The 25,436-nt window shown below is 50.9% G+C and overlaps 1 protein-coding gene across 3 annotated transcripts in view; it reads right to left on the bottom strand.

Moving 5' to 3' along the window:
* Window positions 1-25,436, bottom strand: part of EEFSEC (eukaryotic elongation factor, selenocysteine-tRNA specific) — a 259,452-nt gene that overhangs the window by 64,950 nt on the left and 169,066 nt on the right. For all 3 annotated transcript variants that reach the window (XM_046644462.1, XM_046644467.1, XM_046644476.1), the window contains exon 5: window positions 6,890-7,546. In XM_046644462.1, the coding sequence (XP_046500418.1) occupies window positions 6,890-7,546 (657 nt within the window). The remainder of the gene's footprint in view (window positions 1-6,889; window positions 7,547-25,436) is intronic.

Below are 25,436 nucleotides of genomic sequence, written 5' to 3'. Positions count from 1 at the left end.
CTGTTCACTGCAGCATTGTTCACAATAGCCAAGACTTGGAAGCAGCCCAGTGCCCATCAAGGGACGAATGGATAAAGAAGATGTGGTCTAGATACACACACACTAGAATACTACTCAGTCATCAAAAAAAGACGAAACTGTGCCGTGTGCAACAACACGGACGGACTTTCCGGCATTAAGCTAAGCGAAACATGCCAGACAGAGAAAGACAAATACCAGATGATTTCACTCATATGTGGAAGATAAACACACACACACACACATAGATAAGGATAACAGATTGGTGGTTACCAGAGGGGAAGGGCGTTGGGAGAGAGTGAAAGGGGTAAAGAGGCACATGTGTACAGTGACGGATAAAAACTAGGCTATTGGTGGTGAATTCAATGCAGTCCATACAGAACCTGAAATATAATAATGTATACCCGAAATTTATATAATATTATAAGCCAATCTGACCTCAATAAAATAAATTTTTTCAGAAAGTCACCTTTAAAGTAATCTAAGGTTTTCTCTGTGATGTAATCAAAAGACCACAAGAAAACTGAAAAAGAGAGAAAAGTTATTACTAAGGGATTCAACATTATACAACAGTATGAGAAACAGCCTTAACCAAATGAACAGCAATTTACTGCTTGCTATTTCCAAGCAGAAAACACATGAAAGAATGAATGAACACACACTACATATATATCTATATCCATATATGTATATAAATTCTTCATTTCTACTTTCAATGGTTCATGATTTCTACTTTTAAAAATCTCTCAGGGGGCCAGCCCCATGCCCGAGTGGTTAAGTTCGTGCACTCTGCTGCAGCAGTCCAGGGTTTCGCTAGTTCGGATCCTGGGCGCGGACATGGCACCACTCATCAGGCCATGTTGAGGCGGCATCCTACATGCCACAACTAGAAGGACCCACAACTAAAATAAAATATACAACTATGTATTGGGGATCTTTGGGGAGAAGAAGGAAAAATAAAAATCTAAAAAAAAAAAAAACTCTCAGGGTTTTCTCTGTGGCCACAGGTACAACTGGAATCTAAGTCCCCCGAGGACAGGGCTCTGTCTTTCTTATTCACTATTATATCCCCAGCCTGAAAATGGCACAGAGTAGTTGTTATAGAAGTATTTTTTGAATGACTACTGCTGAATGTTCTGTTTTGATATGTTTGGTGTGTACAAGTTTATAACCGGGACTTTCATCACAATACTCCCAGCTCACAGAAAAACAATGGTCAGAAAAATGAGAAAATTTAAAACAGTGTATCTCCTCACAGCAGAATTTCTTCACAAAAATAGAAAAAGAGAATGAGGCTGCAACCAAAGTGAGATTCTGAGTGGCTCATTTATTAGCTAAGCGAGGAAAGCCACTCACCAATGGTATGTGAATTAAATCATGTTTGATTGAAGCGGCTGAAAAAAAGTATCCAGAGAAAACAAGCTTGTTTAAGATGACTAGATTTGGGGCAAGACCAGTTCCTTGGATGTGGCCCACAGGCCACAGTAGCTCTAGGTGACACCAATGAGTGAAGCCACATCTGCGAGGGTGCCTGACCTTCCTCCAGTGGGAATGAGTGACGCAGAGCACAGGAAGTAAGAGGAGAGCTGGGGAGGGGTGCAGCTGGCTTCTTCTATGTGCCACACACCATCCTCAACATTTTGTATTTTCCTCACTCTGTTATTTTCTTTCTAGAAGTTACTACAACCTGAAAGTACCTAATTTACTGTTCCTTGTCAGTCTCCCCTGTGAGGACAAGAATTTTTGTCCGTCTCGTTGCATCCCCAGTGCCTGGCACACACACAAGCTCAGTAAATATCTGAACACATGAATAATAACACCTTTCAGGCAACAGACTGGGAAGGCCTATATACTCAAAGCCCTCCCAGGTGGGAAGAGTCCATTCAACACGTATTTTCAGAGGGCTGGGCCTTCCTTCTCTCTGACTTGAGCACATCTTGGAGGCCCAAGCTGAGCCCCCAGAAAGCTGACTGTGCTTGCAGAGCAGACACAATGAGCTTGCCCAGCATCACAGAGTGACAGCTGGAGCTGGTTCCCCACTGTGGTGAATTTTCTGCCCAGATTAGATTGTTTTAAGACACTCTGGCCTCCTGGAAACTTCTTTGAATAGAGTCATGCCCAGGAAGTTGAGTGGTAGCTGCAACGTGTCCAGGAATTTTTGGAGGCAGCCAAGCACGACTGGGGAAAGGTCAGCACAGGGCACTCCTTGCCCTGGACAACCACACCTATGGGTCAGCCTGACTCTTAGCCACCTCCCCAAACATACCACTTTCACCAGCCCTGGGTGGCACCCAACAGGACTGGGGTGGAGGTGGAGAGGGAGAGGAAAATGAAGTCCTGGGGAAAGAGTGGAATATCATTCTGGCCCCAAGCTCCAGAACCTATTATTCTGACTCTAATAGCTTGAACATTAATAATAATAAACAGAGCAAGCACAGAGTAGGGGCCAAGCACTGATCTCCAAACCTTACATGTCCCCCTCATCTCGCCTTCACCCACTCCATGATGCGGCACTGCCACAATCCCCAGGCACAGGGAAGTCTCACGGCCCACCCCCGCGTCCACACTAGGAGGCGGTGAGGCTGGGACCTGGGCGTTTTACCAGTCTGCCACATGACCCAGACCAGGGCCAACCTAGCAAGCTGACAATCTCTGGGCACTCTGAGTCCTGCTCACAGCAAACAGGGCTGCCCCTGGGAGCCAGCCCAAACTTGTACTCACAAGTGCACTAGGAAATCCTCCTGCTGCACCTGAGCTGGAGTTGACTCTCATATACGAAGCCATATGCTACAGTGGCTCTTCCAGAACATCCCTATGAAGTCAACATTATTTGCCCCTCAGATGAATGAGGATGTTGAGGTACAATGTTGCCCAAGACACACAGTTATCACATGGCACAGCCAGGGCTTGAGCCCAATCCGTGTGGTCCCCAAGTTCAATGCTTACCAACCAGGAAGGAAAGTCTCCCACCAAGGAGACTCCAGCTTCTCAGGAGCACACGCAGTCTCTCAACTCACTGGGCAAGAATCTGCCCGACACGGTGCAAAGACAAGGGTTCAGAGGCCAGTCAGTCCTAGGGTCAAATCCTGACTCTGCCATCCTGTGGCCTGGGTTCAGAGTGGGAAGGAAACTAGCTTTCACTGTGTAACTTTTGTCTTGTTTGAATTATTTTTTACCCTATGCATACATTACTTCTCCGAAATATTTACACATAATTTTAGGAGGAAGCAAGTGATCTATTTAATTTTTTTTTTAAAGTACATAGGAAAAGTAACAACCTCCTCCTCAGGTTTTTGTAAGGACTCAAAATAATATATGCAGTTAGAAACAGCATACAGTCGGAGCTGAACAGAGTAGGGAAGAGGTAGACGGAGGCAGGAGGCAGGCTCCTTCCTGCCCCTGAGCCCAGAAGGGAACCTCAGTACAGGGCCCCCAGCCGACAGCCCGCACCCAGCATTCAGCTAGAGCCTTAGGGGACTGGGGGGCCTGGGCAGCCACGCCCTTTCCTTCCTTGTAGGAGTCTCCCTCACAGGACCCTCCACACACACCCGCAGCACCCACCCCTCGCCCCTGAAGCAGGCCCTGCTTGCAGGGAGTTGCATCTGCTTGGGGTGTCAACATGGGATTTGTTGACTGGAAGCCTGGGCTTTTATGCCTCCACTTCCAGCCTCCCTGGACTGAACAGGAGAAGGCTGGTAGCCCCGGGGATGCCCCAAAGTGGAGGCAGGGCCTGGGTCAGCACGTCTCCTGGCCCCCTCCCCATTGCTTAGGAGGCATGAGTGATTTTGGCAGTATGTTTACTTGCTCCTCACAAACGCAGACTCCCCGTTCTTGAAGGAGATGACTGCTGCACCCTCACCAGGCCTGCATGGGGCAATGAGATCCAGGAACACAGCAAGTAAGACATTACTCTGTGACACAGATTTCACTGTCGAATAATTATGCTCCATGATACTGCTAACAAATCAAGCTAGACAAGCAAGCAACACGCACTTTATCACCTTCATCTTCAATCAGCATCTCAGGGCTGGCCTAAGGCTGATGGAGCCCCTGAACAGGCCTGTACACTTTGAACAGGTCTGCACTCGATGCCTCCCAGTGACCCTGGGAGCTTAGGTATATACCACTGGTCTGCAAATGAGGAAACCAGCATTCACAGAGGGACAGTCCCTTCTGTGAACAGCAGAGGTGGGATGCAGACCCAGCCCAGGGGCCACACGTGGCAGAAATGCAGGGTGTCCCAGCTTGGCCCGGCTGAGCTGGCTATGCCTCGAAGTGGGAGGCCTGAATTCATGGAGCTAAGGATCCTGAGTTCCGGACCTGTGAGTGAGTAAGGGAGGGGCTTCTTCTCCTTTCTCCACAGGAGGGGGGTCTGGGAGAGGAAGGGGCCAGGGCCTGAGCACTAAGGAAGAATCCTAAGACAAGGAGGAGGAAAAATGAGGCATCTACAATGACAGAGCATTCCAGAGAAGAAAACCTGGGGATCTGGGAGACGTGAGCAAGACAGGGAGGGGGCACCAGCCCACTGTCATTGTGGTTAAGTTCGTGCACTCTGCCATTTCTCAAAAGAAGATATGAATATGGCCAATAGACACATGAAAAGATGTTCATCATCGCTAATCATCAGGGAAATGCAAATCAAAACTACACTAAGATATCACCTTACCCCCGTTAGATTGGCAAAAACATCCAAAACCAAGAACGACAAATGTTGGAGAGGTTGTGGAGAAAGAGGAACCCTCATACACTGTTGGTGGGAATGCAAACTGGTACAGCCACTATGGAAAACAGTATGGAGATTTCTCAAAAAGTTAAAAATAGAAATACCCTATGACCCAGCCATCCCATTACTGGGTATCTATCCTAAGAACCTGATATCAGATATCTCAAGAGTCCGTTGCACCCCTATGTTCATCGCAGCATTATTTACAATAGCCAAGACATGGAACCAGCCTACATGCCCAGAAACTGATGATTGCATAAAGAAGATGTGGTATATATACACAATGGAATACTACTCAGCCATAAAAAAAGACGAAATTGGCCCATTCACAACAACGTGGATGGACCTCGAGGGCATTATGTTAAGCGAAATAAGTCAGTCAGAGAAAGACGAACTCTATATGACTCCACTCATAGGTGGAAATTAGTATATTGACAAGGAGATCTGATTGGTGGTTACCAGGGAAAAGGGGGGCTGGGGGGAGGGTACGGAGGGGGAAGTGGTGTACCCACAACATGACTAACAAAAATGTACAACTGAAATCTCACAAGGTTGTAATCGATCATAACATTAATCAAAAAAAAAAAAGAGAAAAAAAAATAACAATATACCTATTACATGTTACTATAAGTAACATATTTTGTGAAAAATAGCTATATTTTCCAAAACAAACAAAAAAAAAAAGTTCGTGCACTCTGCTTCGGCAGCCCGGGGTCTGCAGCTTTGGATCCCGGGTGCGGACCTACAGACCATTTATCAAGCCATGCTGTGGCAGGCGTCCCACATATAAAATAGAGGAAGGTGGGCACAGATGCTGGCTCAGGGCCAATATTCCCCCCCCACCAAAAAAAAAAGACGGGGAGGAGGGTGGGTAATGGAAACCTGACACCATGTAAAGCCCAAGGCCCTGGAGACCTGCTCCTGAGTGCCACTCACTCGCTCACTGGCTCACCCGCTCAGGTTCAGACATCACACTGGAGCCTGTGCTGACTCAGGCAGGGCTGGACTGGGAGGGGTAACCCTCATTCTGCTGAGTGAAGAACAGGACCAGAGGGCCTGCCCAAGCTTCAGGGCAGACCCTGCTAAAAACCTGAGTCCCTGGGGTCTCAGCACTGCAGCGTTCAGAGTCAGCTGAAGCCCAGTTAAGTCCCAGGACCACCCACAGCTATCTCTGACTCACAGGGGCTACACCCAGGGAGCCAGTCACTGGGACAGTAAGGTCAGGATGTTTGTCCGCCCATTCATTCGGGGCCCAGCAGGCATGGATTCCCACTTAGGGCTATAGCGACACATGATGGGGGTGTCGGGGAAGGATGGGGGGCGGGCCTACCCAATGGGAGAAGGTGATTCCAGGACTTCAGGATCCTGGTAGGCTCCCAGGCCACCACCTCTGTCCACCCTAATGACAGGCCTGTAAACTAGACTGGCTCACCCACATTCTCAAGACCCATGTGCAGTGCCAACAAACTTCAGGCATCCCAGAAAGCCAGCAGCCTGGACCCTGCCCCAGTGCCATCTTCCTGTACCTTCCCACCTCTTGCTTTCTGGCATCCCCTGCTATCATCAGTCCCCACTCCCCAACCCTGCAGGCTGGGGACAGACTTGGCCTGGTCTGGCCTACACTGACCAGCCCTGCTCCCTGCCTCTATATGACTGGCTTGGGGCAGACACAACAGCCACCCTACCTGATGGAGGCTCAGTCCCCAGTGAGGGCATGAGAGCCAGAGCCTTGCCATCAGGGTGGCAGAGCAGGGCCCAGCCTCGCATCCAAAGCTCAGGGAGGTCACTGACGTGGCTGGCTCCTGGTGCAGGTGCAATGCTACTGTGTGAAATGGGCTTGTGGGAGGCCGGCCTGCCCTGCACTACACAGGCTGCCTCCACCACCTAAGCACGTGCAGGGCAGGGGCAGCAGGGCCAGCATGGGTGCAGTGGGGCTCCCATGCCTAGTTTAGGCCCTGGCTCTCTGACTGACGGGCTGAGAGAACTTAGGCCACTCAACCACTCTGGGCCTCAGTTTCCTTGTCTAAAAACTAAGAAGTTGGGACCAGAATGTCTCTGAGGTCCTCCTGGTTCTCATCACAGATGCCAAGCTGTGTCCACCCCGGTCCCTGAGCCTGACAAGAGAGGGTGACGAGCAGGGGCTCTTACCCGCTCCACGAGGCCATGCTTCTGCTTCAGCTTGTATACTCTCAGCTGTGGGAGGGAGCTCTCGGCATAGTTCCTGTCCTCCAGCCCATGGAGCAGCACACCGTGGAAGGCCAGCCGGCACGTGTTCGCGTGAATGTCCGCATCTAGCCTGGAGCCGATCACCAGGCACAGCCGAGGGCAAGTGACAGGCTTTTCAAACTCCACCAGGGCCCACTGCTGCCGGGGGCAGCGGCCTTCTATGGCCTGGCCCGCCTTCTTGTCGGCCTCACCACTGTCTGTCACTGCCGGCGCCAAATCCTTGCATAGGTACTGCTCCTGGAAGAGGTACTCTCGAGAGAAGTCAAAGGAGTCCAGCACAGGCTCATGGTCAAAGCTGTCGGGCGTGGGGCTGAAGAACATCAACCGGCCCATGACTGTCTCGTGGCCCACCGTGATGTGGAACTTGGCCTTGGTCTGCAGGGACCCCCGGAAATACGGGATCTTCTCCACGGAGATGAGAGCAGCGTGGACAGTGTGCAGGGACTCAGGGGCACACACCAGGCCACGCTCCAGCAGCTTGGGGTCAAACTGAGTGACACAGATGCCCAGCCGGTCTCCCTGCATGGCTGAAGTGACAGGCATGTGGAACATCTGCATGGACTTGACCTTCTTCACCACCTGGTCGGGAGCAAGAGAGAAAGCTTATGAAATCAATGTGACCTGAGCCTGGGGGGAGGGGCTCCAGCTGGAGAAAGCCCTGTCCCAGGGCCGCCAGCACTCACCCGGCACCTGGTGTGCCAGCCGAGGGGAGCCGTGGGGCTGGTCAGACTCACCCTAGACAGAGTAGGCTCCACGAGGCCCAGGTCCAAGACCATAGTCCAGGATGCGGGCAGTGGTCACAGCAACCAAATCCTACACTACCTTAGTTTCTTCCATCTTTCTAGTCCCTGCTCCACCCCAAGCTCCATTCTGGCACTTTCCTGTCTCAAGCCCTCTGTACAGGCCTGCCACCCCATGCAGAATGGCCTCCCAGTTCCTCAACCTACCAAACTATGTCTACCTGTGCTTGAAAGCCCACGCCAAACACCACTGCTCTGGAAAGTCGGCCCAGGATTTGTCCCTTTCCCCTGGGGTCACCTCAGCCCCTCTGAGTCACACACAGCCTGCGGTGCCAACACTGCCCATCCTGCACCCGCCTGCCTGAGAGCTTCTCCAGGCCAGGGCTGCTCTTCATTCGTCAGCACATAGTCCCAGGGCCTACTGTGTGCCAGGCACTGCTCTAGGGGTAGGAAGAGAGTGAGGCCCGTTTTCAAAGAGCTTAATATCCAGAAACAACAAGAAGAAAATTACAAATAACATTAATATTAACTAAATTTATATTAATATAAATAAGATCGATGTATAACATTTTATGTGTGTAAATATATATAACTATTATAATTACATAACACGTCTATTATATAGAACATGCTGCAGAGAAGGCCTGAGGTGAGGGCAGGATTTGGCTTTTTTGGATGGGTGGTCAGGGAACTCCTCTGCAGAGGTGATGTCTGAGCTAAGACCTGATCACAAGAAGTTGTAAGAAGGTCCAGAAAAGGATGGTTCTAAATGGGGAAAGTGGGACGTGCAAAGGCCCCGAGACTGGAAGAGGTCTGACAAGTGTGAGAAAGAAACAAAGAGGCAGTCGGGCTGCAGCAGGGGGGTGAGGGCAGGCCAGAAGTCACTGAGGAGTTTAGACAAAGGAGTACCCGATCTTATCTGTTTCTAGACTATCACACTGACTACTGCACCAGGAGGACTTCTGCACCGACAATTTGTAAATCAGGAACAGAAACAGAAAGGTTGAAAGAAACATTCACGAAATGAACGAATGTTCCACTAAGATCCACTGCAGCAGAGATGAGGCGAAATCACAATCAGAGGTTTCTGCTCAGCAAAGCAGAGAAATGCGTAACATATTTCTCAAAATCTGCCCTGGCAAATTGTTAAACTAAAGACAATTTTGACCATTAGATTGGAAGCAGCCACACCTACAAAGCCGGCTGTGCGGAACACTCATTTTCTCCCTGGTACTGATGCCAGGGGTAGGAGCCCGGGCCCTTTCTTGCAGAGCCACAACACCCAAGTGTTTGTTTACAGATCATTAACTACCTAACCAAGAGGTCAGGGGGCAGGGAAAGTGAGAACTACAGTGTCAAAAGCCACAGCCAAGATCAATCAAAGAGAAACATAAAACACCTCTGTCAGGGCAATGGGAAACTAAGATTTTCAGGAATGCATCTCAGAGTAACTGGAGAAGATTATCTTACACTAAGCGTCTGCCAGCGAGGTAGGACCCAAACCAACTCTTCCCCTAAGGCCTCAGCCGCCTGGTGAGCTGTCCTCTGGCACTCACGTCATCTCCCTCCGCCAGGGCAGCTTTCTGAAACACAGCTCATGATGCAATTCTTTGGCACCAACCTCCTCTTGGGTCCCTCTCGTCTACATCATGACTGTCAAACCTTTTGGGCATAGCTGCTGTGAGCAGGCAGATTCTCGAGACAACTGAAATTATACGGGGAATCAGTCGCCCAACCCCCACAGCAAAAGCTGCCCAGGGCGGGTGGGGGTGGCCGCGCCTCCTGGCACCCCCTCTGCTGCCCCACCAGGGACTCCTGATGGCCTGGCTCCCTCACGCGGCCCACCTCAACAGCTCTTCGCGCCCCACGTTGTCCCACCCCTTAAGCGGCAGCCAGAGGAAGCCTGAAGAACCCCTGCACACACCGTGGTTCCCTATGTCTCCGAGCTCTGCCCATCAGGCTCCTGGCTCTCAGGGCACCACCAGGAAGGGCGTCCCTGCCCACTCAGAACACAGCTGGTTCCTGTCCTCAGGTGACTCTGAACCTTGTTGTACTGGCATCGCTGGTTACAGCTCCAGCAGTCCCTGCCTCCATGTGCGTACTGATTTAAATTACAATATAATAGACTTCCACGGCCCCACCATCCACCCCGAGAACCAAAACATTACCAGTAACTTCCATCTGGCGAGGGCTCCTCCCGGGCCCAGTCCTCCCGCCTGCCCCCAGCTGGAGGTAAGCTCTCGCTTGAGTTTGGTGTGTAGCATTCCCCTTCTTTTATACATATATGTCCACGGCTGTGGGGAGGCTCACTGCAGATGTAGTAATATGCCTAACCCACACTTTGCTTTGGCTGAGCTCCTGAGCTGGGCGTGGCCTGTGCTGCCCGAACCTGCAGTTCACTTGCCGCGGAGGCCGCACAACAGCCAGTGCGCACAGACCCCCATCCAGGCTCCTCATCCACGTGCACCTGGGCCACTTCCAGTTTCTTGCTAGAAAATGGTGCCACAATTTCCTTCTCACCCAAGAATCCTGCCTGCTGCACAGTGCAAGGAGGGGCTCTGGGGGACACAGAGCCTGAACGAAAAGTGCTGGCCACAGGGTGAGAGCTCCCCTCAGCCAGATAAATGAAGTACAATGCACACTTTCACAACAGGCCAGACCCCCAATGATGCAAGTCTGCTCCAACGTTTGGCATTGTCAGATTTCTTAGTTTCTGCGTATCAAATCCATAAATCCTGAAGACAGGGACCATGTTCTGCCTACGGCTGCACCTCAGTGCCTAGCACACAGCTGCCAACAAAGCCAGCTCACGGCAGACCCAGGTAAACAGCAGCCCATATGAAGAGAGGAACTGTGCCTGACTCTGGAAGAGAAAGGCCCCTCATGCAAGCACACCTGGCACAGCACCCAGCTGGCATTCCAGACTTGCCCGGGCCTGAGCGAGACCTTTATGTTTACTATCTCTGTGAGGGAGGGCGGCCAGGGCCTAGTGCCACCCTGACAGCCCCCACCCCCAACCACCAAGCCCAGGGCCAAGCAGGCTTTATTCAAAGCATGTTCTCTTTTCAATAGGGCTCATGTGCTGAGGACCAAAATAATAAAGAATGCCTTGAGAGGGCACTGTGAAGAACAGAAAGACAAATAACTGTGCAAATCAAGATTTTAAGGGCCCAGACAGGAAATTGAGAAACACATACAGAGGGGGACAGGGCGGCAAGGCACTGCTGTGGGCTCTCAGGGGCACGCAGACAGCACCGCCACAGACTCACCAGCAAGCCCCAAGGGGCACTAAGAATACAAGATCCCGTCCAGGACACCAAAAATATGGAAAAGCAGATCGTTTTACCAACCTAAGAGTGGGAAAAACAGGCTTTCCTTTCATTTTCTAGTCAACTTTGACTTTATCCATCTATTCCACAGCTCACTCACCAAATATTTACTAATATCCATGTCAAGTGGTTGAGATATCGTACATGCATTCACTCAACACATCTTCATTAAGTTTCTCTGACGTACCAGGCCCAGGCCCTGGAACCATCCAGGGGCGAGAACACACACAGTTTTGGTCCTACGGAGTCTACTGCTCAGTGTGGGGGACAGACATTAATTAAATCATCAACTAATAAGTGCAGAATTACAAAATCACAGAGGGGTGCTATGGGAAAGAATACCCCAGGGATCTAATTCTTCCTGAGTGGTCAGGGAGGGCTTTCCTGAGGAGGTGATAGGCTGAGACCAGAGGGAGGAAAAGGAGCCACCCACAGAGGCTGCAGGCAGCGGGAAGAGGAGAGCAGGCCTGAGGCCCTGATGTGGGAAAGAAGTGGCCTGTCAGAGGGACTAAAAGGTAATGGGATGGCAAGGGGAGGGAGCTGGCCAGGAGGAGTGGTGTCAGGTTGGAGACACGGGCCAGTCACCTTCACTATGAGAAGGACAATGGAAGCCACTGGTGGTAGTGGTGGCCTGGTTGAGCAGAGGAACAACACCTTCTAACACACTTTTTTTTGGGGGGGTGCAGAGGATTGACCCTGAGCTGACATCTGTTGCCAACCTTTCTCTTTGTGCTTGAGGAAGATTGTCCCTGAGCTAACCTGTGTGCCAATCTTCCTCTATTTTGTATGTGGGATGCTGCCACAGCGTGGCTTAACAAGCAGTATGCAGGTCTGTGCCCCGGATCCAAACGTGCAAACCCCAGGCCACTGAAGCAGAGTGCCCAAACTTACCCACTATGCCACCAAGCCAGCCCTAACATACACTTTTAAAAGATCATTCAGCTACGTGGTGTGGAGAACAGATGGGGGTGGGTGGAGAAATAAGAAAGGAAAGGAGGAAACTAGCTAGCAAGGAAGATGCTCAGAGAGCCCTTTCTGCAGTGGAATGATGGGATGGGAGTGAGGGCGAGACTGGCACAGACAGACTGGTACAGGTCTCCAGCGTGAGGAGCGGCCTCATGCTAAGATGAGGAGGAGCAGCCGAGGGTTCTGAGAACAGATGTCCACGAGACAGCAGGAGGAAAGGTAGCCAGCAGTGCACGAGCACTGACATCGGAGCTCTGGGCCAGGTGGAGGCTGGAGGAGGCGGTGGGGAGTTGGGAGAAGGCCGGCATACCTCCCCCCCTGGCCTTGGCATCTGGACATCTGGTGGGCATCTCCAGCTTACTACTTCTAAGATCTATCTCCTTCAGTTCTGTCCTTCTCAGAAATGGCAACTCCACGTTTCCAGAGGCTCATGTTTCCATGGTGAAACACTGTAGGTTCCATCTCGACTCCACCTGTTCTCTCATGCCCACACCTAGTCATAAGGAGATCTAGTGGGCTTTACCTTCAAAGTAGGTCCAGCACCCAAGCCCCTCCCACTGCATCCACGGCCCACCCCAGTCCCAGCTCTGTGTGGCTTTGATTAACGCCCATCCCCTGCAGTCTGTTCTCCACAGAGCAGCTTCAATGTAAGATAGGACACTCGTTTTCACCTCCAAACTCTCCACTGGCTTCCCATCTCACTCTGGAAAAGCTAATGTCCTTCCTATGACCACAGGCCCTATAACTGGCCCCTGTGACCATTAGCCCCTGTTACTTCTCTGACTTTATTTGCTATGATCCCCCTCATCCCTGTTCACATCACTTCAGTCACATGAACCTTCTTGCTTCTTGCTCCTTAAACATGCCAAGCATGATCCTACCTCAGGGCCTTTGCACTTGCCAGTGCCTCTGACTGGGCTGCTCCTCCCCTAGATATCCATATTTTGCTTTTCCTCATTTCTTTCATGTCTCTGTGCAAATATTTCTTTATCAGAGTCCATCCTGACCCCCTAGTAAGAGACATGACCACCACACCCCCATCCCTCTCTATCTTCTTTTCCTTGTTTTATTTTTCTTCATAGCACTCACCACCACCTAACACGTTATATATTTCTTTACTGACTATCTCTCCCACACTGGAATTAACCTCCACGAGGATGAGGGCTTTGTTTTGACTTTCGCTTTTTCCATTTCTACCTCCAGCGCCCAGCATAGTGCCTGACACAGGAGACCTCGACACATATCTGTGGAATAAATGAATGGAGCCACAGATGGGTGCCACACTGTCCCTGCCCTCAGAGATTGCCTGTCCAGGTCTGGGACCTACACATGCACGAAGGCCCGTGGAGGCACATGCCGCACTGTGCGCAGCCAGCTGGGCAGTCAAGGCTCCAGACAAGCCCCGGGAAGGAGCCCTCCGAGCCCGGGGGCAGCAGGCTGAGGCTCGCCAAGGCCGTGGGTGCCCCCAGCGGGCACAGACAGAGTGACAGCAGAGAAGGTGGTGGCAGGGCGGAGACGGTGCTGCTGCTGACACCATCTGAGTGGGACAGGAGGGCGTGCTGCTCAGGACCGCCAGGCAGGCCCTGTCCCTGAGCTCGGCTCCCCAAAGAATGGCTGGCTGCAGAGTCCCTTCCTTCTGTGTTTCCATCTCTCTGGCTGCAAACATTCTGGGGACCCAGGGAGGGAGGGAGGAAGGAATACATCAAGCAAGCATACAATTTCTAACACTCAAGTTGGTGCTTGCTAAGCAGTTTGGCCCTTTCTGATTAACAAAGAAGCTTTACCATCATCTGGGTCAGTTATTCTTCATAAAAACCCTACGAGGCAGGTCAATATTTTTACATTCAATTTTATGGATGAAGAAACAGAGGTTTTTGATGTCTCCAAGGTCACAAAGCAAACAGGATGAGACTTGGGACAATAAACGCGGGGACTGCAAGGCAGGCCTGACATTGCACGACATTGTTTCCTGACCCGCTGAGCAGAAACTGTGCCACGGGCTGGCAGGAGCCAGGCTGCTCGGGTCAAAGAACCCAAGGCTGTGGGGTCTGGATGACTGACAATGGGGATGCCCACACGGTGTGAGCCCAGAAAGATGATGGCTCCTGGGAAGGAGCAGAGAGAAGACTCTCACCAGGCACTGTGTGAGGAGACACTCTCAGGTGTGGAAGGAAGACGAGAAAAGTCAGGCCTGCCTTGAGACTCGGGTGTGCTGGAGGCAGAGGCAGACTAACCCTTCTCTCCTCCCGCCCCAGGCCGCTGCGGTGGCCCTGGCCAAGGTCAGCAACAGCCTCCTACTGGCTGGGCCCAGTGGACAGTTTCAGACCTGACTTCTCAGCTGTGTTGCTCCCTCCCTTGGTGTCTGTCTTTGGGTAGCATAGTTCTCCTATCACAGGACAGACACTCAGTAAATAAATGTTTGCTGATCGAGCAGATGAGAGAGTAAACCAACACGCCCTCAGTCTGCTCCTGGGCCTGGGGCACTCAGATGCTTCTCTGGTCTTCTGAGTCTCTGTAATGCAGCTCTCCAGCATTCTGAGCACTCTGCAGGACGCTATGCCCAGAATGACCTGGGCTCTCTCTGAGGCTACTGAAAACCTCCGATGGAAGCGATTCCACGTGGGACTCAGTGTTCGTCTCTGCTTCTCACAGCATCCAGCTAACGTTCACACAGACTTCCTTATTTACCATGTGACCGATACAGAAGGGAAAGAAGAGATACTCAATGTCTGTTAGACACCTACCATATGAGAAAGTTTACAGACCTGGGTCCATATCATTCTCATAACTAGCTCTTAGGTGGCTAACGATGATCTCATTTTATAGGCAAGGAGACTGGTTAAGACACTTATCCCCAGATCCAGATCTGCCCGTCATGAAAGCCCATATTCTTTCACTATATCAAGCCATAAAAACACATTTACTCCACCACGGAAACACAAGATGAAACACAGTTGCTACCGTGAACGTCACTCACATGCAGGGAGCTCTTGGTAGCACTCCTTCTGTTGGGCGAGAAATGGATGGCCCAGCACCATCACAACACACTGCAAAGGGACCGCAGTGTTGGGGTCCTCCTGGTGTTCTAGAGAATCAACAGATGCCTGAAAGAAGTGGGCAACAGCCTGTACTTAGTGGTCTTTCTGATGTGCAGAGATTTTTATAATAATAGTACTGGCTGTAATGAGATTGGACCTCTATCATCCATTTTTGTTCCATTAATGAGACTGGAAGCTCCTGGCTGTGCCAAAGGCGAGGGTCGGGGCCTTGCAACTTCATCATTACTTAATAAAATGTAAATTGGAGAGGAAAAGAAACACACAAGGTTTGACACTAATAAGCTTACAGCAGGATCAGTTACTTCAATTCAAAGAGATTCAGACCGGAGGGGGAAAAATGAAATAAGCTTTTAAAGATCAGTCTAGGTTTGGCTCCATCAGACCTAACCAATTTTGTTTAATAAGGTTTCAATTTGGCTGCTCTTATTTCTCCCTCTTCTTCAAGCTAGGCCGGGTACAGATAAGATCCCCCTGCCTAATGCATTAATTGCATCTCACACAAAAAGCCAAACTCGGGACTCTGCACAAAGAGAGAGCAGTGTGGGCCCCTGGGGGCTGCCAGCGTCTCCCCTGCTGTTTCAGACCCCAGCTCCCCTGGCGCCGCCTCTGGGGCTGCGAGAGAACATGAGATGGGCCTTGGGGACTCAATTCTCACCCACTGATTTTTCAGAGAAATGAAAACCATCCAGAAAGGTACAGCGACAAAAGAATACAATAACTACCTGTGTTCCCACCACCTAGACTAAGCACTAAGATTTGTCACTCGTACTTCATCTTGATGTTGAGTTGAAGTCCTAGTCCCCTCCTCGAGTCCCCTGTAGCAACCACCTCCAAGAATTCTTTGTGTCCTTCTATTTTACAGATTTGTGTGTATTGGGACCCATGTATGTAATCCCTGAATAATATGCATATGTATTAGTTTATACAAATGGTACCATCTTCTTGATCAACTCTACCACTTGCCTCCTTTCTTCTGTGTTATGTTTTTGACATCTATTCATACTGGAAGATACAGATATAGACCTATCTATCTCTCTAGGTTATTCTTCTTGACTGATGCGTAATATTTCTTTATATAAAAACCCCACTTTTTATCTGTGCCCTTACTGATGGACACGTGGGTTGCTATGTTTTGCTACTATAAATGATGTGCAGTGACCATTCCCACATGCATCAACTTGTACACAGGCACAGAGGTTTTCTAGCATAGGTATCTGGGTGTAAAACTGTGGTGTGGGGGACACATTTTCAGTTTCACTAGGTCTGCCGACTGCTTTCTGAAGTGGCTGTGGCCGGCTTACACCCCCATGAGCAGTGCAAGGAAAGGCCTCTTCTCAGACCCTCACCAGCACTTGGCACTGCAGGCTTCTTAGCTGTTGCCAGGCCGATAGATCAGGCATGGTGTCCCACTGCTGTCTTCATGTGCATTTCCTCGATTCTTGAGGACAGACTCTCAGGAGTCTCTGCTGCTTCCAGTTCACCCTGGAGACAAAGTGGGGAAAGCTCCTCACTTCCTGTGACCCTGTGAGGCCCGAGGGCTTCCTGGGCATGCTCCTGAGCTCACTCTCGGCTCTTGGAGGAAGGGGTGATACATGGGAGGAACAGGGAAGAGATGAGGTGGAGATCTGGACAGGCCCCCTCCCCACTGTCCTGGCTCTCCTCCTGGCTCACAGCCCTCTGGGGTGCCAATGCCAGGAAACGCGGTCCTGGCAGCACTTGAGACACTTCTCCCACCTGGCCTGTATCGGGGGAACTGTGCTGGCTGACCAGAGGTGGGATCTGTTCTATGCAAAAATTCCACTGGGGCTGCAACAAAAGACCAATTGTGCCCTGGGGAGAGAGGGGAGGGAGCAGAGGAGCCCTTCCTCTCAGGGAGCCTTGCTTAGACATGAGAAATGCCCCCTGATGAAAAGGAAAGAGGGTCTTCAGAAGGCTGGAGACCCACAGACACCCAAAGACCCAATATGAGGATCAGAGGTGGGGTGGGGCTTTGCCTGTGTGTGTGTCTGTCTGCAACGGCCTCCGTCCCTGCCCCGAGCACCCAGTCCAGGCTCCCGTTCCCAGTGGTCAGTGTTGCCCAGGGCCCACGTGCATCTTCCCCACCTACATGCCATGCCCACTGTCCCTAAGCCCCTCTGCCCCAGCAGCTCAGGTCCCCTGCTCAGAGTCTTGGAGCACCCTACATTGCTCCTCCTGGCACTCACAGCACCTTCTCATAATTTCCACTATGTGTCTGAGTGTTCAGTTGTTTTCTGTGGGGCTCCTGCACCAGGCAGACAGCCGCCTATGAGCAGGCTGGGGTTTTTTTTGTTCGTTGCTGGTCCCCCACACAGTGGCTGCTACATGGTGTGCACCTGGGGAGGACAGGAATAGATTTAGTTTCCTAGCATAAGGGCAGCAAAGGCCCCTGCCCCTCCACCGGGACCTCACAAACAAACCCTGATGATTAACCTCCCAGTTGCTGCAACAATGGAGAACTGTAAAAGTGACAAGGGGCCTGCCAGGAAGCTTTATGCTCCTCCTCCCAGCCACCCTCTGCATCTGTCATCCCATAAAACTTTAAATTGAATTACACCAATGTTTGCTTCTCTTTTCCATACAACTTGGGCTTTAATTGTTTTTAAGACATCCCTGGGCCTTTTGGGGGGTAAGGAATCCTTGGGAGGCAAGCCAGAGGGAGCCAATTCTGCCTTTGGGGCTCGGCCCAAAAAAGTCCTCCGCGCAGCGAGCACGGCCCCACCTGTGTGCCCTGAGCCTGCGCAGAGAGCCCAGGCGGGCTGCATCTCAAGGGAGTGGTCTAGGGTGGACAGAAAGGTGCCCACAGACCCGAGGCCCCCCTTCCCTTCAGTCGGGCTTATCAAAGCCAGGTGGTCCCCTGTGTGAGTGCTCCCCACCTCCCCCGTGGCTCCTTGCTCCTGTGTGGGCACACTGGGCCCTTGGCTCTAATGTGTCCAAGCCTCAGTTTCTTCACCAGTAAAATGGGGCTAATACACAGGGATTCTGTGAAGATTTAGGAGGAGGCATGTGTGGTATCTAGCAGAGTGCCAAACCTCAGCCTCTGACTTCTTCCTCATCCTTCGAGCTCGAAGAGCCCATAAGCAGCAAATCCCGGAGTTCCCTGCTTCACACTCACAGTTCCTCCCTGTTCACTGGGCCTCATTTCTCGCTCAGACTTCCCCAACAGCCACCTCCTCTTTCCCACGTTTATGCCAGGCCACCGGCCTAGTGTAGAACCCGGACCACACAATGCCCTTGCTCAAGCCCGCCAGGGTTCCAGGTGTCCGGTGCTCACTCCCTGGCTGGCACTCAGCCCAGCCTTCCTCTCCAGCCTGGCCTCCTTCCAAGTCTAGGCAGGGCTCTCTAGAGCTTTTGGCGGGGCCCCTGGCACACTCCAGGCCTCTGCTCCCACTTGTTTATCCACACTGAATGCCCTCCTGCTCACCTTTCACAGTGGCAATCTTGAAGGCCCATTTTCAATGTCATCACCTGCATTCCTTCAGCTGGGTTTAACTCAATACACATTCTCATAGCATTTGCTATGAGGAAGGCCCTACGCTAGACACTGAGGACATGGAGGGAGCCGTAGCCCTTGCCCTCCGTAACTCCACAGTCACTGGGGGAAGCAGACGTATAAAGTGCTATTTAGAAGACAGTGTGTTGAGTGCCATGAGAGAGGGGCTCAGAGGCCAGCACAGAGGAGGTGACATCTAAATTGAGTTTCAAAGGATGATGCCATGCAAATGAGATCAGGAGAGAGTGGATGCATGGAGAGGTGTGGGGAAAGCACAGGGAGGTGCCAGGCAGGTCTGGGGCTCAGAACAAGACGAAGCTGATACTGGAGCAGGAGCCCCATCTTGTCCACCTGTGCAACTTGTCCTGATGAGGCTGGGCCTGCCAACATAGGAAGGATTCAGGAACAGCTCACAGAACTGAATTCCAGGAAAAACAAGGCTGGAATTCCCTCTTCCTGATACTTACCAGGGAGAAACATGTACACGCGTGCACAAGGTAAGGTGGTCACTGCAGCACAGCTAACAACCACCGAGGCTGGGCAGTGGTCTGAGAGCCCAGCAGTGGGACAGGGCAACATGCAAAATGAAATGTCCACACTAACGGAGATATGTGGCGGCCAGGGAGGGCAGCAGCTCTGTACATAGTGACGAGGTGAGAGCTCTAAGACCAATACTGGGCAAAACTAGAAAAGAGCAAAAACCATATTGTATGATGTCACACATTTACAAGATGGTATTATGTATTTTTATGGGTGTTTGTGTATATATATATTAATGTACACATACATGTACTATATGGGTGTACTTTATGTATACATAATGCATAGAGAAGGGTATAGAAGGATATACTCAAAAAAATTAATAGGGGTCTCCTCTACACGAGAGGCCAGGATAGGGTGTGATGTGATGAGCCCTTTTCTTTTAACTAAAGTTTTAATTTTGTTATAAGAAGGCATTCATAAATTAGTTGTGTAACTAAAAATTAATTCTTTAAAAATAAAAAGACAAATATTCTAGTCAATTAAATTTAATAGAATCAGGTTCCAATCAATTCACTCAATGAAGACTGACAGTCTACTCTGAGCCAGACTCTGTGAGGGCGCTGAGCCAAGAGAAGTGGAGAATGGAGGTGGGCAGGCGGGGTGCCTGGGAAGGACGCACGACCTTGTCTCCCAGCTGAGCATCCAACTGCAGACTTGAACCTCGCCTTCCCCAGCAACACCCTGAAGCCAGCACCACAGGACGAGGAGCCAGAAGGCCCCTAACTAAAGTCTAGTCCAATCCACACCGTCCACATGGGGAAACCGAGGCAACTCTGGCTGAGGCAGTTGGCACAGAATGGAAGACGCTCATTTCTCCTGAAATCTACAGAACCAGTCATGCCACCTGCCAAGAAGGCAAGGACAAAAGAGATGGTGCAAGGCTCTGAGCACTAAGAAATAAAAGGGAAAAGTGGCCAAACGTGAGGTGCAACTGCTCAGAACAACCCATGCAGCACCCAGTCTAGCGGCTGGCCAGCAGGGGCGGCCCCAGGCCCAGCCCAAGAGCCAGGCTCTGAAGACGCCAAAATGTTTTGTCCTCAGTTTGAGTGGACCCACCCTAACTCCCCCTAGTGCCCAACGGCAAGTGCCTAACGCTCAGGCAGTCGCCTGGCAAAAAAGACCAGACCCCCAGTCACTTGAGATCACGCTAGTGCAGCCTTTCCCAAAGGGCTAACTGTTTCCACATTTCATGTCCAAGAGTCCCATCTCTAAGAAACTCTCCAAAAGGCAAAGATGGGTCACTAAAATATTCGCCTCCTTATTCTTTATGATAGTCAAAAGATGGCGACAATCTAGCTGCCCAACAACAGAGGAATGGCTAAATAAACAGTGGACGAGATGTCATGTAAGTAATCAAATATAGGAAGTGATTCTATCAGCATGGAAACATGCTTTCTCTGCAATACTGAACAGATAATCAGGGTATGAAAATGTATTTAAAATATAATCTTAACTATATATAGCAGCTGCCTCTGGGTGATGGGCTTTTTGGTGAACTTTTCTTTCCAGTTTCTTTATACTTAATAATAAATAAAAATTTCTAAAGTGATATGTATCGATTCGATTTGTGGAGGAAAGGTTTTTAAAAACCTCAATTAAAAATAAACACCATCCTACCAGGCCACAGCAATGTGTTGTCCCTGCAGAAAGACTATCAGATTCCTTCCCCAACCAAACATCTTGCCCACCTGCATCAGGCACTGGACATCGTCTCTCCAATCCTCACAAGTGCCCCACAAGGTAGGTGCTGTCACCACCATTTGAGAGATGAGGAAACAGAGTCAGTAACCTGCCCAAGGCCACTCAGCAGGTAAACGGTAGGTAAAAGTAGGACGCAAACTCGGCAATGCTTGGCTCTGAAGTGCACGCTCAGTGGCCTACAGCACCGGCTACCACTGAGCACAGAGGCCTGGCCCCAAATCTGGAGCAAAATGAGCAAGCGGTCACAAACATGGCTGGAGTGTCATCAGCAGGGCTCATCACTCCTGCCCCAGAGAGAAGGAAGGGGGTGTTGCACCTCTCTCCTCCCCAGGAATGAAAGCTCTGCAGAGACTACAGGGCAGGGGCGAGCAGCAGCTGCTGAGGGACGCAGGCCCAGCTGGAGGACTGCAGAATCTCACCTCCAGCAGAGAGCAGGGCCAGTGAGGGACGTCTAGGGCTCAGCCTTGCCCGTATAGGGAAAGCTGCGTCTGACTGGCCTTCGTGTCTTCTTGTCACGAAGCTGCCTTATAATCACAAAAGAAAAATCAAGGTCAGGTCTGTCCAGGGAGGAGAGGCAGCCTCATGTTTGGAAGTCTTGAAACAGTAACAGGAAGGGTATGCTGTGCCAAAGATGTTTTCCTTCTTCTATTTTTCTGTATTCTCCAAACTTATTTGTATTCTTTAGTATTAGAATAAAAAACCACAATTTTGAAAGCAAACATAAAATGTCTCAATTTTAAACTCAAATACATAACCGGAATTAATTCCATCAACAGTAACAGATAGGTCTGTGTGCCAGGTCATTCAAGGCACTGGGCCTATGGTCATGCACCCAACGAGCAAGCAGGGCTGTGGCAGGGACCTCAAGCTTGGGAGGGGCAGAATGGAAAGGGCCAGAAGTTGGGTGTCAGAAAATAAAAGAGCAACTTTTCTCTCCTGGGTCCCTTTTCCCTCCTGCCTGGGCTCTCTCAGGGAAAGCTCTCAGTTCCACAATGGAGCAAGGAGCCCGCTGACCCACAGGAACCCTGCATTTTCCACTGGACCCGGAGCCCTCAAGGACAACGTGCTCATGCTGAGAGCCTGGCACGTGAGGTGCCCAGAAGCCCTGAAAGACAACATGGTGTGCTCTTGCCTATTCCAGCGGCAGAGGAATAAATGCAGGATGCTGTTGAAAGTGCCTGCTAGAAGCACTAAATTTCTTTGAAGTCCCATGTTTTAGATTTCAAGATTCATGGAAATTTTTGCGTTCTACGCCATAACATATCCATGTTTGTTTTAATGTAAAATAACATTTGGAATTAACTGCCCTTGTGAAAACTGATGCTACAGGAAACTGGCCGGCTCGCCCTGGGCATCCAGCCCCCAGCACATGGTGGCAGCTACCCCACTCCCCGCCCACTGGCCCCTGGCGTGTGTTCAAGTGAAGGGATGCAAGTACACGCAGGCCTGGGAAGAGAGGCTCAGGCCAGCAGTGAGAAGCCTGTGTACACAGCCACATGTCCCCCCTTGCATGCACTCACTGACAGCCAGCCCCAGAGCCCATCAAGGCGGAGTGGGGAGCCACTGCCTCTTTAGCACCTCATGTCAGCAGCAAGCCTCTGCTGGTGCGAACACTTCCTCACCGAGGGAGGCACTAGTACCCAGAGATACACAGGTACCATCCAGTCCTCCTCCACTGCGCTGAAAGAACCCTGGCTGTCCCAACACCGGCAGACCCTACTGAGGGGACGGGCTGGCATCCAACATGGTGGGGGATGGTTACTCTCCATGGGGTCTGCCAGGGGGCTGGCTTCAGAAGGTAGTCCCATGCCAAGATGCGGCTCCAGGGCGGCAGGAAGCGCTCTAGCTTTGGTGTTAAACATACTGGCCAGCTCTACCATTTCTCAGCAGGGCAACTTTGGGCTCTTTACCCTAGTCTCAGCATCCTTGTTTGTAAAACGGAAATGATAACACCTGCAAGATGACGGCAAGAGCCAAATACGAATAAGGAAAGGCCAAGCACAGTCCCTACTGCTCAGGAGACAAGACTTCTTATTATGGCTGAAGGAGTGAAATCAGAAGACCAGGGGTTGGCAGCAGAAAACTGCATCTGGAACACACCGTTTCCTTCAAATAATAAAGGTCAAAGGCCTTTCCACCTCAGGTTTCCACCCAGGCCAAGCACTAAAATCCCCAAGTGAACATCTTCCATTGCACAGACCACCCCGGCCAGAGTCAACAAAACCTATGGGCTCAGCTGAGGCTCCGGGAAGGCCCTTCCGCTGTGCTGTGTCTGGCCCTTAAGAAGTCAGCCTGGAGAGGAGATCTCCAAGAAGCCCGGTGATCAGAAGGACTCAAAAGGAGGCTTGGCTTCTGCCAGCAGTTTCAATTTCCATATGCAAGAGATCTTTCCAAAGACAGGCAAAGCTTGGGGGGACCAATGGTTTTCCTGGATATCTGGAGAGATTTATCTAACAAGAACCATTCCTAAGCGTAGACAACCAACACACATACCTTTTACATGGGCTGTTTTTGGGTCTTCCCCCAAAACTGTTATCAATTTATAAGTGTTTGCTCAGGAAGTAAGTTGGGATATCAATATTAAATATTAGCTGAACAGTTTAGGAGTTATAGTTAAGGTTAATGAAAATTACTTTAAACATGTAAGCAAGAACTTTGAATGGGGAAATGTCAAGGAAATAAGCTGTCCCAGGTTGGGGTGGAAAAGCAGCAGCCTACCAGCCTGGAGAGTCAGAGGGAGTTGCCCATTAAGGTGACAGCTGTATGTCAGCAAAGCAGAGAAGGACCAGAAGAACAGTACAGGCAAAGGTGCGGGGCAGGGTAGAAGCAGAATTCAAATCACCCTGGTCTCCAGCTCCCGACTGGAGCTCCCCCACTGCTCTCGCTGCAGCATTGGCCCAGCGCCTCCTGCACTGGCTCCCAACTGCCCACCCCAAGGGCCTGGGTGAAGTGACCAACCACTGAGGTCCACTCCAAATCTCTGCCCATCAGCTCGGCCACTGCTCTCTGTGTCTGAATGGCTCTGATTGGCAGACATACTGGTAACACACTAACCAACGGGCCGTTGGCCAAGGCGAACCATTCAGGTAACTGGTGACCTGCCACACAAAGCTGACGAGTGGTCCTCCTCTTAGTGTCTAAGGCTCCTCTGCCTGGCTGACTCCTACCTCTCCTCAGTCTCCACTGAAACTCCACTGCCTCTAGGCAGCCTTCACAACTGCCCCGGGTGCCCAGGGCCTCCTGTACCTATTCCTGTCATCATCACCATCATCACCCCCCGAATCCTACCTTCACCACTGCTGACATTTAGTGAGCACCCACTGTATATCCCAGACAGCGTTCTAACGAGCTCACATATACCGACATACTCGATCCTCATAGAACCCCTAAGAGGTAGGTCCTATGTGACCCACATTGTACAAGGGATCAAATCGGGGTCTGGAGGCTGGGTGCATGGCCTATGGTCACCTGGTTCAGCAATGATGGAACCAGGATGCAGGCCCAGGAGCTCCGGCTGCAGACTCTGTTGGGGAAGCCCTGGGTCAGCTGTCCCTAGGGCGTACGTAAAGGGTGGTGGATGCCCTGCTTGGCCAGCACACACAGAGTGCTCCTTGAGATCGCAATCACTCTGGCTCTGTGTATCCTCCCCCTACTCCCAGAAGGGGGCCTGGTACTGGTGTGGCTGCTCAACCAACGTGCGACTGAGGGCAAGCAACCAAACTTCCACGTAACAGAGAGGTTACTAAGCAGGTTTTGGAGTCAGACTTCTTGGGTTCAAATCCTATGTATCAGCTATGTGGCCTCGGGCAGGAGATTTCACCTCTCTGTGTTTCCTTCAACGGAAAATGTACCTACCTCACTGGGCAGTGGTGAGGATTACACCGAGATAATCCATGCAAAACGATTAGTGTGGCATTGCAAAAAATAGAAACTCTTCAATAAAGATTAGTGATTAACACTATTACTATTAATATTTCATCACTAATAGAATGGAGATGAGCAACTCAACTTTATTTGTATTACTATGACGATGAAATTAAAAGAGATGAGACGTGTGGGGCGCCCAGCCAAGGTCTGGCATAAACAAAGGACTTGAAGGAGCAGCAGCAATAAGGGTCCTTTGCCCAGCTTCCACGAAGCTTATGGCCACGGGTCACAAACTCTTCTGTACACGGCCACATAGTCAATATTTTAGGTTTTACATGCCACACAGTCTTCGTTGTAACTACTCAACTCTGCTGTTGTATCACAAAAGCAGCCATCAACAAAAAAGCTTTAGTTACAGAAGCAGGTGGCGGCATGGTTTGCTGACCCTACCATGCGCTGAGGCCCAGGCTCCTGTGAGCTAAACCACCCGGAACAGAGACACCAACCCTGTGCCTGCAGCACCCAGCCACTCCTCGCTCAGGTCAGTTGGCAGGGCCAGATCCACGCCGCCAGGGCACCACGGGTGCTGCCCAAGCCCAGGTGCAAGCCACAGAGCTGGGAGCATCCCCACCCACTCAGCAGTCATTTTCTGAACACCTACTCTCTCCTGGGCACAGGACAGAATGAGACACGGTCCCTGGCAGCCCAGTGGGGGAAGACAGCCATATCGATGGAACACGGCGTGACATTTGG

The sequence above is a fragment of the Equus quagga genome, chromosome 1, assembly GCF_021613505.1.
Source record: "Equus quagga isolate Etosha38 chromosome 1, UCLA_HA_Equagga_1.0, whole genome shotgun sequence".
NCBI lineage: Eukaryota > Metazoa > Chordata > Mammalia > Perissodactyla > Equidae > Equus > Equus quagga.
Note: the sequence above shows the minus strand (reverse complement) of the source record. Positions and strands in the feature narration are given on the sequence as shown.